This window comes from Notothenia rossii (genome assembly GCF_949606895.1).
Source record: "Notothenia rossii genome assembly, chromosome: 2".
Lineage (NCBI taxonomy): Eukaryota > Metazoa > Chordata > Actinopteri > Perciformes > Nototheniidae > Notothenia > Notothenia rossii.
The window spans coordinates 2339448-2357949 of NC_136904.1; the positions used below are offsets into that span (position 1 = coordinate 2339448).

The window sequence follows — 18502 nt, forward strand, 5'->3', positions numbered from 1 at the left end:
GGTTGGCTCAACTTACCCCCTTCTCCCCTACACAGAAGAAGAAGACGAAGAAGACGCAAGAAGAAGAAGAAGAAGAAGAAGAAGAATGCTTCAAACACGCACAACACGATTGAGCCGTATACTGTTTACCCAGTGTTTCCTTACATGAAACGTTTTATTTCACCTTGCTATGTGTTTTTAACGTATATTAAAAAACGGGGACATTTCCGGGGACAGTTTCAACCGGGGACAGTTTCAACCGGGGACAGGCCAATAAAAACGGGGACTGTCCCCGGAAAACGGGGACGTCTGGTCACCCTATTCTAAACTCATGCACGAGAATCGACGTCATCCATAGCAACGGCGCGTCACTCTTAGTTCACTCTTAGTTCACTCTTAGTGATTTATCCTTAGTATGAGTAGGTCTCAGCGGCTTTGTGAATAACTTTTAAGAAAAAACTCCTACGTAAAATGTTTTAGCGTGAGTTAGGAGCACTCCTAGCGGTAAGATAAAATGCTTTGTGAATACGGCCCCAGGTGTATATCATTATATATTTCTTTGACTTTTCAAGTTTTGATAACCTTTATTGAACATCATGTCAGAGACGATCATTTTTATTCAGCCATGATTTTATACTCATACAAACAGATCGAGGTAAAGCATTCATAAAAACATAGACACAGTATTACACAGAATATAAAAACTATTTAAAAACCTTGAATCTGTGATTCTACATTAAAATCAGTGAAAAACATTTTCTTAGTTTTCCTAGTTTACCAGACTGTTCAGGTGCATCATGGGAAATGTAGTCTCCAGTGTTTTTGGAGTATGGATATTTTTCTGATTTTGATCATTCCGTTTTTAACCCTTTGGACGTCTTTCATCCTCGTTCCTGCAGATTATCACCGTCATCTTTTTTCTCCTTTAGTCTTTCATTCTTTTTGTCCTTCAGTCCTCCAGGTCTGACTTCCTGTCGGGCAGCGGAGGTGAAGGCATCTCCTGTTCCACTTCCTGTTCCACTTCCTGCTGCCCCTCAGGATTCGGCCTCACCTTCTTGCTGACTTGTGCATAAACTGAGTTTCTGTTTTCCATCTCTTCATCATCTCCTCTTCCTCCTCCTCTCCCTCCGTTAGTGATGCAGATGTGGTCTGGAGTTTCAGGGGTTTGCACATCTGTAAGGGAGGAACATTATATATAAGAAAAGTTTAGCATGCTATCTCTCTCCGATCAAATACTTCAAGATTATATTGTCAAATGCACAAAAACAGAGGTTTAAAGTAACTAAGTACATTTACTGAATTTAACTTGAAGTACTGAACTCAAGTACAATTTTGAGGTAGTTGTACTTTACTTGAGTATTTCCATGATATGCTACTTTGTACTTTTACTCCACTACATTTATGTAATACCTTTAGTTACTTTTCTCGAGTACAATATCTGAGTACTTCTACTTTTACTCAAGAACAATATCTGAGTACTTGTTTAGTTATTTCACAAATCTCATTAGTGCAGGTTTTTGGTATGTCACTAAAAACAGAAATACAGACCTGTGTTCAGATGGCTTCTCCATGGAGTGAACGAGGCTGAATAATCTTCTTCAGTCTTTACGTCTGAACACACACACAGCAGGAATAGAGCATCATGGGAAATGTAGTTGCAATGTTTCTGACATACTTTAGTGTTGTCACTCAAATACAATACCTGCAGCGCTGCCATTGGTCCGTGCATCTGAGGACACACACACACACACACACACACACACACACACACACACACACACACACACACACACACACACACACTTCATGTTATCAAAAGTAGGGTAAAGGTCAATGCCAGCCTCTTGTGGCTAAAATTAGAACAACAGCTAGAAACACGAAACATTATTATTAAAAACGGAATAAATAAATGATGGCTCCTGCAGATGCATGCAGGATTATTTTTCTATATGTTGTAGGTAAATGTACTCGAATAGCCAACAGGCTAGATATAGTTATATCACAGATAGTCCCTTTGCCAGATGGTAATCCGACAAGCAATAATACAAATACCACTACATTGTAATACCAATAAAAGTACATTTTTACAATAGACGACATCACTGAATACAGGTAAGGAACAAGTCATGATAATAAAGAAATACGCACGCGCACACACGCACACGCACACACACACACACACACACACACACACACACACACACACACACACACACACACGCACACATCAGTGCTGACACTGTTGGTTATCAATGAGCCACTTCTTAACACTGTGCTTGAATGAGTAGTAGGATGAGGACTCTCTTATCGATGGTGGCATTGATTTCCATTGATGGGATGCGCTGAATGAAAAGACAGCCTGGCTGAATGCGCTGTTCTTAAATGAGGCCGTGCAGTCTCCCCTAGCCCGTGTAACCAACACATCCTCACTCCCAGGTCGGCCTGTTGACGTTATGTCAAGTCCCCTGTGTCGGCTTTTTCCAACGCAAGGGGGCGGCCCTTAGCGTACATTTTCAACTCTCCGGGATGTCCATAGGCTTCTATATAGCTCCCTAAACGTATGTTGCAGACAACTTGAGATCGCGAGCGAATGCTACCCGCAGATCAATTCTCACAGCGTTTATCAACCTTTTTCTAACTCAATATCAAGCCACACTTATTGTTTTTACTTCTTTATTTTAATTGAATAATGTAGGACTTGTGTTGCTGTCAGTTATGGGGAGAGTAGAAGCCTATGGACATCCCGGAAAGTTGAAAATGTACGCTAAGGGCCGCCCCCTTGCGTTGGAAAAAGCCTAAACAGGGGACTTGACATAACGTCAACATAGGCCGACCTGGGAGTGAGGATGTGTTGGTGTAACCTATGTGGTCTGGGCCTCACTAACATTATGGGAAGGATCCAAACTACAACCCAAACAAAATGATAATTTATCCATTTACAAAAACCAGACATTAAAGTTATTAAAAACATGGTTGCGCTTTAGCATCTCAAAAACGTGTATAGGATGCATCCCTTTACTCAGGCTTTTACTTTAGTTCAAGTTCCTCACACTGACCTGGGTGGTGCTGTGGCGCCGCCAAGTGGCTCCTCCAGGGAGTGAAGGACACTGAGTCTACACACACACACACACACACACACACACACACACACACACACACACACACACACACACACACACACACACACACACACACACACACACACACACACACACACACACACACACATACACACTGTTATGTCGTCTGTTAAAGAAAAAGTCCCTCATTTCCTTTCCTTTTTTTTACTTGAGTAAAAGTACATGAGTCTTAGCATTAAATCAACTTAAGTGCCAAATCTAAAACTAAATCTTCATATCACTGGATTTTAATTAGTGACGCATTAATATAAATACAATTTTAATGTTGCTGCTGGTAAATACTTACAGGTATCCAAATCCATAATAAGATATATAATATATTAATAAAATGAACAAGCAAAGTAACTAATGTTGTCAAATACATTTTAAATCGATAAGAACATGCGATACTTACTTCCAAATCTCTAGCATAGAATTATGATTTAGAATAAATTCTCAATTAAAGTTCAAATACTCTCAGGTTGTTAAGAAGGTGTTGTTTTGTACCTTTCTCATCGTTCTGGATCTCTGCGATCATCGGGTTTTCTCTCGCCTCCATCGCGTCCTCCAGCTTCACCTGAACATATTAACACATGGCAATATTACCATTATTCCTTTCATTATGATTCTTATATTCAGAGCTCAGAGGTCACAGGTCAGAGGTCACAGGTCACTCACCACTCTGATGAGGGACGACGGGTCTTTGTTCACCGCCGGGTCTCGCAGCTCAAAGGAACGTCTGCGAATAACAAGAGAAAAATAATGTAAGATATATTTATAAAAAGCAAACAACAAAAAAAAATCCCAAAGCTGCAGGAGCCTTCTTTAAGGGCCACTTTTCTGCTGGGTTCAGGCTCATGTTAGGATTTTGTGTTATAAAAAAGCCTTACTTTGGAAACATCAAACATGTGTGTTTTTTACTTATATCAGATTCTTCCTCCGCTCATATATGAGGAAATAGATACTATTTGTTAAATATATTTCTTAGAGTTATAGAAAAACTGTGAAATCTTTAATGTAAGAAAATAGGTCTAAATATCCTTAAAATATTATAAATCCAATCACAATAAAGAATAAAGAAATATACGTTTCTACACATTTGTAGTCCAGCTTTGTAAAAAATCTTTTCAGATCTTGAAAGCATCAAATGACAAGTTGTGGTTTTACGTATTGTAGGAGCCATGAAACGTGTTTAGTAATCCTTTATGTTTTAATATAAGATATTGGTTTGATCTCTATTGATTGGTTGGCTTGGGTCACATGGATGTGGGCGGTACTCATTATAATCCTGTTCACCTGCGTGAGGTGTGTGGAAGAGGGGGACACAGGGCCGTCGTACTGTTTTGTTGACCGTAAGTTGAAATGATTGCTTTGATTATTATAACGATGCACATGTCCAAGGAGAATAAGTTGATTATCCCAGCTTTCATTAAACCACATTATTTTGCAACAGAGTTTTTGATTTCAGTTTTTGTAGCGTGTCACAGCCTCTCAGCGACTTTGTTTGTTTCCTGCTGTCGCTATACGTATAATTAAAGCCGTGTATTCGTTCATTATACCTTCAGCTGTATTCTGGATATAATGTCTCCATTTGAATAATATCTGAACTCTATATCTGTGCAGTTTCCATACTGCATGTCAATCAATCAATCAATCAATCAATCAATCAATCAATCAGTCAATCAATCAATCAATCAATCAACAACCTGATGAATCCCTTAAGGGGCAGGTGGTTATGAGCAGCAGCTTATGTCATGCACACAGGCAGGAACATACGGGAAGAAAGCACACAGACACACCCGGGAGATCATTCCAATTTACACCATCACTACACTGAACAAAAATATAAATGCAACACTTTTGTTTTTGCTCCCATTTTTCATGAGATGAACTCAAAGATCTAAAACATTTTCTACAAACACAAAATAATCATTTCTCTCAAATGTTTTTCATAAATCTGAAAAAATGTGTGATAGTGAGCACTTCTCCTTTGCCGAGATAATCCATCCCACCTCACAGGTGTGGCATATCAAGATGCTGATTAGACAGCATGATTATTGCACAGGTGTGCCTTAGGCTGGCCACAATAAAAGGCCACTCTGAAACGTGCAGTTTTGCTTTATTGGGGGGGTCTGGGGGGGTCCGAAAACCAGTCAGTATCTGGTGTGAGGGTTAGGGTTAGGGTTAGGGTTAGGGTTAGGGTAATGTTGTGAATTGAGTGGCCCATGGTGGTGGTGGGGTTATGGTATGGGCAGGCGTATGTTATGGACGACGAACACAGGCCACTCGATTCACAACATTACCCTAACCCTAACCCTAACCCTCACACCAGATACTGACTGGTTTTCAGACCCCCCCAGACCCCCCCAATAAAGCAAAACTGCACGTTTCAGGGTGGCCTTTTATTGTGGCCAGCCTAAGGCACACCTGTGCAATAATCATGCTGTCTAATCAGCATCTTGATATGCCACACCTGTGAGGTGGGATGGATTATCTCGGCAAAGGAGAAGTGCTCACTATCACAGATTTTTTCAGATTTGTGAACAATATTTGAGAGAAATGGTTATTTTGTGTTTGTAGAAAATGTTTTAGATCTTTGAGTTCATCTCATGAAAAATGGGAGCAAAAACAAAAGTGTTGCGTTTATATTTTTGTTCAGTGTAGTTCATAGCATCACAATAATAAATAAATAAATAATCGAGTTAAAAGCTTTTCAAGAATTTAATAGTTTGCGTGCAGAAGGGATGAATGATTTTGAGAAGCGATTAGTCTTAAGAGCAGGTCGAGCACATCTTCGCCCTGGTGACGAAATGCATAGAACACGACCTGCATGTTTCTTTGTTTTCTTCTGTGTTATGAAAATACAGTTTCATCTAGATGTGCATGTCATTTGTTGGCAGAAATACAGAATATAGGTACAATGCTTAATATTCTTAAAACATGGAAAATAAAACACATATAATAATAATAATAATAATTAAAGCTGCGAGCAGCGTTGAGCGGGTCTTCGACGCTCCGCAGGCTGTTGTCCGCACGTCGACGTCAGGCAGATGTCTCGAGGACTCGGCCGTTGGCAAACGTGGGAAGTTTCAGGCCGATCGGACAACGTACACAGGAGTTACAGCAGTATCACAAACATTGTGTTTGATGGGGAGTGATCTGTCGCCATGGCAACGGAATTTGATGACACCCCATAATACGCCTAGATGTGTTGAGGGCTGCATCGTTATCAAACCTGTGAAGTTTTGGGCCGTTTGGAGCAAGTTAACTGGAGTTATGAGAGAACCGTGTTTCACGGCGACCATTTAGTTACCATAGCAACGACATTTGACGAAATCTCAAAACTGACACATATATGTCTCGAGGGGTTGACCGTTAGCACACATGTGAAATTTGAACACTTTTTGAACATTTAAACAGGAGTTTTAGCAATATCGTGCTTAACGGCGAGGGATGCGTTGCCATGGCAACAGCTTTTGAGGAAAACTCACTATTGTCACATTGAGGTGTTGAGGGCCGGACCATTAACTGTGATCTGAAGTCTGGTGCCGTTTGGACCATTTTCCATTGAGTTAAGACAACATTGGGTTTTATGGAGGGGGATGCGTTGCCATGGAAACGGCAAATGATGACATCCCATAATTAGCATAGAGCTGTTTAGGGCCTGACCATCACCCATCATATGAAGTCTGGTGCCGTTTGGACGATTTTCCATTGAGTTAACAGAACATCGTGTTTTTTGGCGAGGGATTCGTTGCCATGGAAACGGCATACGATGAGATCTCAGATTTCATGTAGAGCTGTTGAGGCATTCACCGGTGATATAAAAGTGAAGATTGGGGGACGATGGAACCGTGTCCATTGGAGTTACAGCGACACCGTGTGTTATGGCGAGGGATCCGTTGCCATGGCAACGCCATATTAAGTAACATCGGATTTGACGTAGAGCTGTTCAGGGCCGCAGTGTTAATCATCATGTGAATTTTGGTGGCGTTCTGAGCATGTCAGTTTGAATTATGACATCATCATGTTCCATGGCGAGGGATGGCCTAGCATCGAGCGAACGCGAACTTTGGCGCCAAATCACGGCTGCGCCGTGCGAAAGAAAAGAAGTTCCGTGATAACTTTAGATCGCCCATTTGTCGAGAAGCTACCCGACGAATTTGGAGTCGTACGGATAAAGTCCCTAGGAGGAGTTCGTTAAAGTGCCAAATTGAAAATGGCCGACTTGCTGTGCTCACGCGGCCTATCACCCGTCATGATTTCCGAACCTTTTCTGTGCTTTTGCCGGTCGTTTTCCCTGTTTTGTGTGTGTTTCGCAGGTTTATCGGTCACTGCGCGACCGATTTCAATAGGGTCTTCGCCGACCTAGGTCTCAGACCCTAATAATAATAATAATACTCCTTTCAAAGCACAAGGACACGGTTCAGAGAATACAAACGGTGCCACAGGACAGAGAGGGGACATGTAGCTCGACAGTGAGCTTCAGACCCCTGGAACATACCTGGTCTTTTTATAGGAAATATTTCACCAGATAAAACATGAATTTCTCACAGGACATTAAACGATCCTGTGATCATGACATGTCACATTTTGACTTTTTATATAATATAAAAGAATCACATATTCATTATTCCAACATGGAGGTCTGACCTGCTGCACTCGCTGCAGAGAGCCGTGAAGAAGATGGAGAGGAAGACGAGGAGGACGAAGAAGAAGACGCCTGAAGACAGGAAGACGTCGACCTCTGACCCCATAGGCGCCATTATCCTGAGAGAAGAGAAGAGGAGGAGGAAGAGGAGGAGGAGGAGGAGGAAGAGGAAGAAGAGTGTCATGATCTATTATCTTTGAATAGTCCCGTTTTACTTTGAAAGGGGTTCACCCCCTGTCTCATGTCTGCCTTTGCTTCCTGTCTGTTTTCCCTCCGTTCTGATTGGCTGATTGGCTGACAGTTCGTCATGGTTTCATGGAGGTTTGGGTGTTGTTGTTGTTGTTGTTGTGCTCCTGACGTTCTGCCCTCCTGTGTACGGGTTGTTGTTGTTTTGTTTGTTTATTTCCTGCTTGTTCCGCCTTGCCCGTTTTCTGGCTTTTTATTTACATCCCCTTAACCTCCCACCCGTTTGACTGCTTTGGGTCCTATTCCGTACGAACACACCTGTACACACCTGTACACACTGCAATGCATCATGGGAACTCTTCTTGCATTCTTTAGGTTACTGATTTATTCTAAACAATATTTTTGTTGTAAAGAAAGCACTTTGAATTGTGTTGAAAGTTCTGTATAAATAAACTCGCCTTGCCTTTTCAGGAGTTTCACAAAGTGTTTATACTTCCTCACTGCTGATTGGTTTATACAGAACATACGGTGCTAAATCAGGTCTGTGGTGAACACAAGATGAAGAGACTTTAACGCTTTAATCTACGACATAAAGTACATCAGTAAATGTGCTGAGTATTGGAGACATGAAACTAGAACTTGAGGCTTTAAACTCTTCAGGAATATGTTAATTAGGTGATAAATCAACTGGGAGGAGCAACACTTCCTCATAGACTTCTATACAATCTAAAATACACATATTATAAAGTTTGTATTTAATTCAAACTCAATACTATAGTTCATTTCTTGAACTTTCAACACGTAGTTTTATTGTAAATGAGAAGTAGGGTCATTTCCTCAGAGACTTCTAGACAATCTGGCTTCTTTTAGCAGCCAGTGAACTTTAATGCCATTCACACATATATTATTAAAGTTTACATTTACCGTAATTTTCGGACTATAAGCCGCAGCAGCATACCACTCTCGGTTCCACTTTTACTTTTGCGCGCTACCTGTCTCACTCTTTTCCGGCCTCCAGCTTTTCCTGCTGGAACCCGCCGCTTAAAGGTGGGGGTCCGCGGACCGGCCATAGAGTCCATAGAGTTAAAGGTGTTGGCCGTTAGCTGTAAAAATCCATAGATTAGCCGCACCGTTATATAAACCGCAGCGTCGAAAAATAGGGAAAAAGGCGCGGCTTATAGTCCGAAAATTACGGTAGTTCAAACTCAACACTTTTTTGACTCTCTTAACACTTGTTTCTCTTGTTAATTAGATATAGGGTCATTTCCTCATAGACTTCTATACAGTCTGGCTTCTTCTTGCAAACAGTGGAGAGCGTTGCACGGACATCACTTTAGAAATCTTGAATTGAGTTCAAACAACTCTTTAATTCGAGCAGGAGTGTCCAAACCTTTTTCACCGAGGGCCACATACAGAAAAATATACGCAGGGCTGGGCCGCTCCCTGGTGAGGTATACTGCCTCATAAGTTAAGTTATAAATTGGAAAAGTCAATCCAATGTACAGTAGGTAAATTATTCTTGATACTTGAAAATGCTTTTTATTTTGTTAGCCGCTCGTCCCTTAAAACAGAAGCTTCAGATTTCCTATAATAAGAGGAAATATGAAGGGTATATTTCAAGGTTGTTATGTACATCTGTTATTGGGCTTTTTTCTTATCAATTTAGATTTGTTAGAACATGTTTTCAACTTTAATTTAGTGAATTTATTTGAAAATTGGGCCTATTAACACATGAATATTGTGTAATATATTTGAACATATATATTTAAGAAGTACAATATAAGACAAGCAGAAGTTTATTATACTTAAATAATTATACTTTTCCTGAGTGAGGGCCGATTCAAAAGGGTCCGCGGGCCGCATTTGGCCCCCGGGCCGTAGTTTGGACACCCCTGAATTAGAGCAATCATTAGATTTCTTAGTGATGATGCTCATGTTCTCATATAACTCTCAATAAAAGGCTTCAATACAATCTTTTTAGCAACCATTGAAGTTAAGTGCACAATACTGGAAAGTGTACATTCAATTCAAACTCAACCATTATTTCTCTTATAAATGAGAAGTAGTGTCCTTTCCTCATAGACTTCTATACAGTCTGGTGTGTTGCCCAGAAACCACATTAGACATCTTGAATCTGGTTCAAACCACTCCTTTTCTAATCTCTTATTGACTTCTAAACTATTCTTTAGTTCAACATCCCCCTACTGGAAATAAGAGAGATGGTTAAGACCTGGTTTCACTGATATTCTGGTATTTCTCCTCTAATGTGGGTCTTTATTTATTTTGTATTACTTTATGTTACTTATGAATATCTGTACCATCAAATAAAATAGAAAACGCCCCAAAAAAGAACCAAGAAAAGTTGAATATCAGGTTAGAAAGTCCAACCCTCCTCTGTTTGCCGTGGCTTCTGGAGTAACCCTCGCCCTCTGTGGTTCTCTCTCTGAATACCGACGTCTCTTAGACAAACAGCAGACAGTAAATGAAAATGTCCTCAGGCTGTTTTACTTTCTGTCGACACGCCAAATCAAACTTTCCACAGGGAGGAGGACCACGTTCAAACAGAAGACTGCAGTCACTCAGACATTTGAATGTTAGTGTTTTATGCAGAAACCTGACGGCCGCTTCATGGAAATAAACATTAATGAATGATAGACGGACGATGAAAGGCCTGTGAGAAATAAATAATACGGTTATACATTTGAAATAACACAGAGTCAAGATGGCTGAAATTATTTTAACACACAAATGATTTATAGTCAATAAACTGTCATGAACACATTTTTACATAATCATTATTATTTGTTATATATTGTAACATTTTTTACTTTAACTTGTGTTTGAAATATGTTCATGCTATTTGAAATGAGTCACTTATTAACATGTTATGAACCAAATAGCAACCTGATGTTCGAGCACTGCTACCCATGTGTGTGTCTTTCTATTTATTGTATTTGAAAAAAAGCAAAACTAAATATTTACAGCTAAACGTCATCCCATCTTTCAAGCTTTTACTAAAAACAGAAAAGAAACACAAAGGTCTGAGAATGTATTGACAGAAAACGTTTTGTACCAAACCGACTCAACGTGAGGCGATGTACAGAATACCATCAGAAGCTAAATATACAAGGTGTGTGCAGACCTCGCTTCCAAACAGGACAGCTGATATTTACCTTTCAGTTTGTCTCAGAGGCGGTGAAGCAGATCTGACTCATCCTGATGGACGCCTGCAGGAAAACAAAGAGGGGAAATATAAATGCTAAGATGCTAAAAGAGTTATCGAATGACATCCTCGTGGATTCATCTTCTTCTCACAGAAACATGCATTTACAAACATCTGGTCTACCTACGCTGTGAAATGTATTATCTCTTACACACGGCATCTATTGCACGTCTGTCCGTCCTGGGAGAGGGATCCCTCCTCTGTTGCTCTCCCTGAGGTTTCTCCCATGTTCCCCTTTAAACTGTGGGGTTTCTCTGGAAGTGTTTCCTTGTACGATGTGAGGGTCTAAGGACAGAGGGTCTAAGGACAGAGGGTCTAAGGACAGAGGGTGTCTGTGACGAAGGTAACTGTGGACTGACGGCTTCGGGCCTTGCATACATTTGTATACAATTTGATATCTATATTTTATATTGAATGATGTGTTTATTGTATTTTATTTTGAAATGTGTTCCCCTTTCCCCATGTCTAGCCGTTGATTGTGTGCACCTGCTGCCCTGTATTGTCCCCCCCCCCCAACCTGGTGCCCTGTATTGTCTCCCCCCTCCCACCTGGTGCCCTGTATTGTCTCCCCCCCCCAAACCTGGTGCCCTGTATTGTCCCCCCCCCCCCCCCCACCTGGTGCCCTGTATTGTCTCCCCCCCCCCACCTGGTGCCCTGTATTGTCTCCCCCCCCCACCTGGTGCCCTGTATTGTCTCCCCGCCCCACCTGGTGCCCTGAATTGTCTCCCCCCCCAACCTGGTGCCCTGTATTGTCTCCCCCCCCCACCTGGTGCTCTGTATTGTCTCTCCCCCAACCTGGTGCCCTGTATTGTCTCTCCCCCCAACCTGGTGCCCTGTATTGTCTCCCCCCCCCCCCACCTGGTGCCCTGTATTGTCTCTCCCCCCAACCTGGTGCCCTGTATTGTCTCCCCCCCCCCACCTGGTGCCCTGTATTGTCTCTCCCCCCAACCTGGTGCCCTGTATTGTGTCCCCCCCCCACCTGGTGCCCTGTATTGTCTCCCCCCCCCCCCCACCTGGTGCCTTGTATTGTCTCCACTGTAAATAAACATTGAGTGATTGATTGATAATGCTATGATCTGAGCATCTTTTAGTAACAAGCGTTTTCACCTTCAGTGGAGAGAGTTACACAACGAGTCTGATCTCCAATCTGTGCATTAAATATGAATCTGCAGATAGCAACTGGTTAGCTTAGCTTAGCTTGAAGTGTTATCAGAACAGCAGCATCAGTGTGAACAGCAGCATCAATAAAACTTCTATAGCACGTAGCATGCAATTGCTAACATGCTAAACATTAAAAACCACAATTAGCATATTATGTGTTTCTGTTCAACTCTGCAGGTTTATTTGCAAAGAAACATTAATGAAAGCTTTGACTAAAATGCATATACGTAATATATAATACCTAAAAAACACCTGTTTTCCAAAGTAGAACGTATAAAGGTTAGTGCTGAGCTTCAGTCTGCAAAGTTCAAAACAACAGAGAGAGCCAGAAATCTAGGTGTAGTCATGGACTCTGACCTGAGCTTCAACAGTCACATTAAAACAGTTACTAAATCAGCTTACTATCACCTAAAGAACATATTTAAAAGACTAATGTCACAGCAGGATTTGGAAAAACTTGTCCATGCTTTTATCTTCAGTAGACTGGACTACTGCAATGGTGTCTTCACAGGTCTCACTAAAACATCTATTAGAAAGCTGTTGCTGTTTATAAAGCACTGAATGGTTTAGGCCCAAAATACATTTCTGACCTCCTGCTAAATGATGAACCATCCAGATCTCTCAGGTCTTCAGGGACTGGTCAGCTTTCTGTCCCCAGAGTCAGAACTAAACATGGAGAAGCAGCGTTCAGTTATTCTGCTCCAAACATCTGGAACAAACTCCCAGAAACCTGCAGGTCCGCTGCAACTCTGACTACTTTTAAATCCAGGCTGAAGACTTTTCTTTTTGCCGCTGCTTTTAATTTAAACTGAGCCGTTGTGTTCCGTTTTTGGTTGATGAACATTTGGGGCTAGTAACCCGAGGGAATCAGAGTCTGGGGACTTTGTCCTGGCTGCTTTTCTCTGTGTGTGCTGCTCGGGACGTATGCGCCATACAAGCGTACACAGCTCATGTTCGGAGAAACCTTAAAGAAAGGCATCAGTAAAGAGGAACTTCTGTGTGAACTATTCACATCTTAAACTGCACTATAACTTTTTAATAATGTACTTTCTATTCATGTATTTGTTATTTTAATGTTTCTTTTATTATCTTTTATTTTTGATGACTGTTTTTAAATGCCTTTGTCTGAATGTCTTTCATTTTTGTAAAGCACCTTGAATCGCCTTGTGTTGAAAGGCGCTATGAATAAACTTGCCTTGTTTCTGATATGATATTGATATTAATCAATGATCACATTATAACTTCATGATGATGCCATAAATGCACATTTGCCACATGTTCCTTATATATATGTCAAATATATATGATTCGTCTGATTTCTATATGATCTATATTTCTATAATTTGTCTCTAAAAGCATACATTATTGTATAAATCACATACACGTTGTTTCTGCAGTAAAAACAGTTTATAAAGAAATATCTGTCCTTTATTTCCGTGGTATCTCTGATATTCAAAGTAAACAACACGCCTTCCTCCTAACATTTAAATTGTCTAAACAGGACAATACTGAGCTTCTGTTCCAGACTTTAAAAACTAAAAGAAATACACAGAGAAGTTTAAATGAATATATAAGTATTGATAAAGTATATATTTGTATGGATCCTACCTGTGTGGCAGCAGCTGTGAGCTCAGCTTCAAACTGAGGAGTGTTTCTGCTCCGTTGATCATTGACAGGCTGAACAAACACTGAGAGGCTTAAACACACACACAAACACACACACACACACACACACACACACACACACACACACACACACACACACACACACACACACACGCACACACACACACACACACACACACACACACACACACACACACACACACACACAATAGCGCTGCAACGATTGGTCAATTAACAGATAAAAACCTGCCAAGTCTTACAGATAATAAATTAATTGTTCAAGTGTTATATGGTGCAAAAGTGTGACATGATTAGCCTAGCTTAGCACACACACTGGAAGTGAAGGGAAACTGCTAGCATATCTCAATTAAAGAAGCTTATTCATGCACTGGTAAATATTTAGCTTCAATAACATGCCTTTTCAAACTAGCAGAAATAAAACATCAAAACCCAGGTGTTTCAAATGCAGAAGTTTATTTTACGAACTTTGTTTCTCTTAAACTCACCAGAAGTCAACATTACATAGCGCCTCATTTGCATATTCAAACATAACATGCCAGAAACCCTGTAATATAATCGAGTTGATTCGTTGTATTACTCTGTCCACCCATAACGAGCAGAAAACAGACACTTTCATTCTCACTTTGTGACTAGCAACATGCAGGAAATGACTTTTTGTTGCAGTGTTTCCTGGTTCGTGCAGTGGAGACTCTGTAAAAACCTTTGACTCTCATATGGCAACAAAACCAACCTGGCTGTATCCAATGTTCACTTTAATTGCACTGGACATGTGTGCAAATGAGCAGATATTTGTTACATATTTGCATGTTGAATGAGTTGAATATGTCCTTCAGACCCAGCATGCATTAACATCACATCGTTTTATACTCAGTTATTATTTGATTAAAGGACTTTAGACTGCAGTAACTTTGGTTTAATGTCCACTATAAATACAGTTTGACTCATGGACAAAAGAAACAGTGAATATTCGGAGTGTTCTTCCTGCTCATAGGGAGCGTTCAGGGTTGATATGGCTGTGACTGATAATGCCCTTAAAGGACGGCGTCTCCGCCCAAAACTCTGCAACCGCCACGTTCTGCTTGAGCGCCGGAGCGAGATAACAGAAGGACAAACCAAACCACGTGATGGACTGCTTCTGCTTTCTGTGAGAGGGCGTTCAGTTTAATGCAGATGTTAAGAGATCTTTGTCAGAGGATTGTGTTTGGATTCAAGGTTACAGATAAATAGTTCAGGTTCAGGTTCAAGGGGTTCCAGTTCATGCATTTGTTTTTTAGCTTGATTACTGCAGCTGTGTTTTTACAAGTGAAAAATCAACCATGAGTCCTCACCCAAACCAGAAGAACGTACCCCAGTTCTCAGAGCTCCTCAGTGGCGTCCAAACACAACAAATACACTTTAACGTCTCACTTTCAACTCATCAACAGGGGTTCATGGGGTTAGGGTCCAGTTCAGGTGGTTCAGGGTCCGATTATACTGTTTCAGGTGCTTCAGCTTTGGGTTCTGGTTCAGGGTCAGGGTTCAGATGGTTCAGATTCAGGTGGTTCAGGTTCAAAGTGGTTCAAATTCAGAAGGTTCAGGCTCTGGTTCAGATTCAAGTGGTTCAGGTTCAGGTTCTGGTTCAGGTTGAGGAGGTTCTGGTTCATAGGGTTAGATTCTGGTTCGGTTGGTTCAGATTCAGGAGGTGCAGGTTATTGTTCAGGTTCAGCTAGTTCAGGTTTAGGGGATTCTGGTTCCAATTCAGGGCTAGGTACTTGGTACTAGGTATTTGATTTTGGTTATAGTGGTTCAGATTGAAGTGGTTCTGGTTCATCAGGTTCTAGTTCTGGTTCAGGTGTGGTGTATCCTGGCCCAGACGCAGGTGCAGCCCACAGCCACAGACCGGTACGAGGCGGTGTAGCATGGTCCTTTGGAACTCCTTGTCAGAACCAGAACGTTCTGCAGGACCGGGACTGAGTTCAGGTTATGCCAGTCCGTCTGCTTGTTGGGACTCAAACAGAAAGAGCTGCTGCACTCGGCCTCCCAGAGCGTGGAGGGGATCCGGTTCGGATCTGTGGAGGACCTGAACCACAAACAGAAGCATTATTATTGTTATTATGTTCTCTTAAAGGTCTCCTATCATGCAAAATGCACTTTCTGATGTCTTTTCCACATCACTATGTGTCCCTGGTGTGTCCCTGGTGTGTCCCTGGTGTGTCCCCGGTGTGTCCCTGGTGTGTCCCTGGTGTGTCCCCGGTGTGTCCCCGGTGTGTCCCTGGTGTGTCCCTGGTGTGTCCCCGGTGTGTCCCCGGTGTGTCCCTGGTGTGTCCCTGGTGTGTCCCCGGTGTGTCCCCCGTGTGTCCCTGGTGTGTCCCTGGTGTGTCCCCGGTGTGTCCCTGGTGTGTCCCCGGTGTGTCCCCGGTGTGTCCCTGGTGTGTCCCCGGTGTGTCCCTGGTGTGTCCCTGGTGTGTCCCTGGTGTGTCCCCGGTGTGTCCCTGGTGTGTCCCCGCTGTGTCCCCGGTGTGTAGGAGACTCACAAAGTGTCCGAAAATAAAACCCTCTGTCTTTTCCTCCGTGCCCTTATCTCTAAAAACGAGGGAACAACGGAGCTGATCCAGATTTGCTGATATGACGTAATATCTGAAATGTGGGCGGGCTTTACGCCCACGGGCCAATCAGAAACGTTGCTGTCAGAAACAATGAGACGTGTTCTGGAAGTGATATGGTCTGTGTTTACATTAGCATGCTAACACTCAGAGCTAAGCTGTACTGGAGAGAGTGTGTGTGAAGAAGCAGGAAATCAAAAGGAAGTCACCTTGTGGTGAACCTGAGAGAGAGAAAGAGTTTGAGCTCCAAACTGTTTCAGAGACAATCCTTGATGCGGTTTGGAACAGGATGTGGACTTTCATCACGGCAGCATTTAGCTGAGTTTCTGCTGGGAGAGTTCTCCTGATGAGATCTACTCTCTTTTATATTAAGTTAAAGCTACAGACCCAGAGTCAGCTCTTTAGTAACAGCTGAAATAGAGGAGGCTAGAATGATCTGTTTGGTGTTTTGAGCAAAACACTTCATAGACATGTTTTTATATATTTGTATATCTGAGACCCATAATATATGCCTGGAAATAGGAGACCTTTAACTATTATCATCATCATTATTATAAATGTGAATGTCGTACCTCCAGATCCAGGGTGACAGAGATCTGCGGTAGATGTCTCTGTTTCCTTCAGACGACGAGGAGACGGAGGAGGAAAACGCCAACAAGGAGTTACAGGAAGGAGGAAGCGAGGAGGAGGAGGCGGCCTCTACCCACAGTGCACTGCAACACACCTGAGGACAGTAGAGAGGGACTGTATATTAAAATGAGCCGTACCCTCAACAATGAGAGTCTAGTATACAGAATATTACGGTGCATTTCAAGCGAGGTACATGATGTACTTTTCCTCCACTACATGTATTTAATCCCTTTAGTTACTTCTCAGATGTGGATGAATGATGTGAAATATAATCAAGTGTTGAATCAGACTTTAGTTCCACCTGGAGTAAATCCACCAGCTACCCTGCAGTATACAAAGTCATTCAAACTAGCTGCACCTTTACCAGCTTTGAGAACACTTTCATGATCAATCATTATAAAACATATCATATCTATTATTCTGAAATGGACCAATCTGCACAACGACTACTTTTACTGTCTCTACTTTCACTATATTTTGATGAGAATACTTTTCTACTTTTACTTGAGGAACATTTTGAATGCAGGACTTTTACTGAAACAGAGTATTCCTACACTCTGGTACTTCTACTTTTACTCAAGTACAAGATCTGATTACTTCTAGTTTTACTCAAGTACAAGATCTGAGTACTTCTACTTTTACTCAAGAACAAGATCTGAGTACTTCTACTTTTACTCAAGTACAAGATCTGAGTACTTCTACTTTTACTCAAGAACAAGATCTGAGTACTTCTACTTTTACTCAAGTACAAGATCTGAGTACTTCTACTTTTACTCAAGAACAAGATCTGAGTACTTCTACTTTTACTCAAGAACAAGATCTGAGTACTTCTACTTTTACTCAAGAACAAGATCTGAGTACTTCTACTTTTACTCAAGAACAAGATCTGAGTACTTCTACTTTTACTCAAGTACAAGATCTGAGTACTTCTACTTTTACTCAAGTACAAGATCTGAGTACTTCTACTTTTACTCAAGAGCAAGATCTGTGTACTTGTACTTTTACTAAAGTACAAGATCTGAGCACTTCTACTTTTACTCAAGAACAAGATCTGTGTACTTCTACTTTTACTCAAGTACAAGATCTGAGTACTTCTACTTTTACTAAAGAACAAGACCTGAGTACTTCTACTTTTACTCAAGTACAAGATCTGAGTACTTCTACTTTTACTCAAGTACAAGATCTGAGTACTTCTACTTTTACTAAAGTACAAGACCTGAGTACTTCTACTTTTACTCAAGTACAAGATCTGAGTACTTCTACTTTTACTCAAGTACAAGACCTGAGTACTTCTAATTTTACTCAAGTACAAGATCTGAGTACT

General features: G+C 41.4%; 2 protein-coding genes and 1 long non-coding RNA gene across 7 annotated transcripts in view; all 3 read right to left on the minus strand.

Moving 5' to 3' along the window:
• Nucleotides 1–543: 543 nt before the first annotated feature.
• On the minus strand, nucleotides 544–14018 carry LOC307026224 (uncharacterized protein). 5 transcript variants are annotated; one of them, XM_079661455.1, is made up of 10 exons: nucleotides 13928–14001; nucleotides 12910–12985; nucleotides 11083–11162; nucleotides 7752–7868; nucleotides 3777–3837; nucleotides 3606–3675; nucleotides 3036–3092; nucleotides 1682–1708; nucleotides 1528–1590; nucleotides 544–1152 (listed from the first exon to the last, which is right to left on the minus strand). In XM_079661455.1, the coding sequence occupies exons 4-10, from the start codon at nucleotides 7862–7864 to the stop codon at nucleotides 929–931; spliced, it is 615 nt and encodes a 204-aa protein (XP_079517581.1). In that variant the 5' UTR covers nucleotides 7865–7868; nucleotides 11083–11162; nucleotides 12910–12985; nucleotides 13928–14001; the 3' UTR covers nucleotides 544–928. The 5 variants fall into 5 exon arrangements, with proteins under 5 accessions (XP_079517581.1, XP_079517579.1, XP_079517578.1 ...); XM_079661453.1 differs by having other exon boundaries at nucleotides 11109–11162; nucleotides 13928–14000; XM_079661452.1 differs by lacking the exon at nucleotides 12910–12985 and having other exon boundaries at nucleotides 11109–11162; nucleotides 13928–14018.
• On the minus strand, nucleotides 1781–3020 carry LOC307026316. The gene is made up of 2 exons (XR_013804379.1): nucleotides 2856–3020; nucleotides 1781–2404 (listed from the first exon to the last, which is right to left on the minus strand). It is a non-coding gene; the product is annotated as an uncharacterized lncRNA (long non-coding RNA).
• Nucleotides 14019–14402: 384 nt separating the features above from the next.
• The window catches only part of il17a/f2 (interleukin 17a/f2), a 6406-nt gene continuing 2306 nt past the window's right edge, over nucleotides 14403–18502 (minus strand). Inside the window, exons 2-3 of the mRNA XM_079661539.1 lie at nucleotides 17121–17272; nucleotides 14403–16025 (exon numbers count right to left, since the gene is read on the minus strand). Of these exons, the coding sequence (XP_079517665.1) occupies nucleotides 15794–16025; nucleotides 17121–17272 (384 nt within the window). The 3' untranslated portion in view covers nucleotides 14403–15793. The remainder of the gene's footprint in view (nucleotides 16026–17120; nucleotides 17273–18502) is intronic.

What these genes read in the sequence shown, in the direction of transcription:
- LOC307026224 (XM_079661452.1), bottom strand. Translation starts at nt 7,864, where the DNA reads ATGGCGCCTATGGGGTCAGAGGTCGACGTCTTCCTGTCTTCAGGCGTC. An exon ending in CTCTGCAGCGAGTGCAGCAG is followed by an intron (nt 3,838 to 7,751) that starts GTCAGACCTCCA and finishes TGTTATTCGCAG; the next exon opens with ACGTTCCTTTGAGCTGCGAG. An exon ending in GATCCAGAACGATGAGAAAG is followed by an intron (nt 3,093 to 3,605) that starts GTACAAAACAAC and finishes GTGTGTGTGTAG; the next exon opens with ACTCAGTGTCCTTCACTCCC.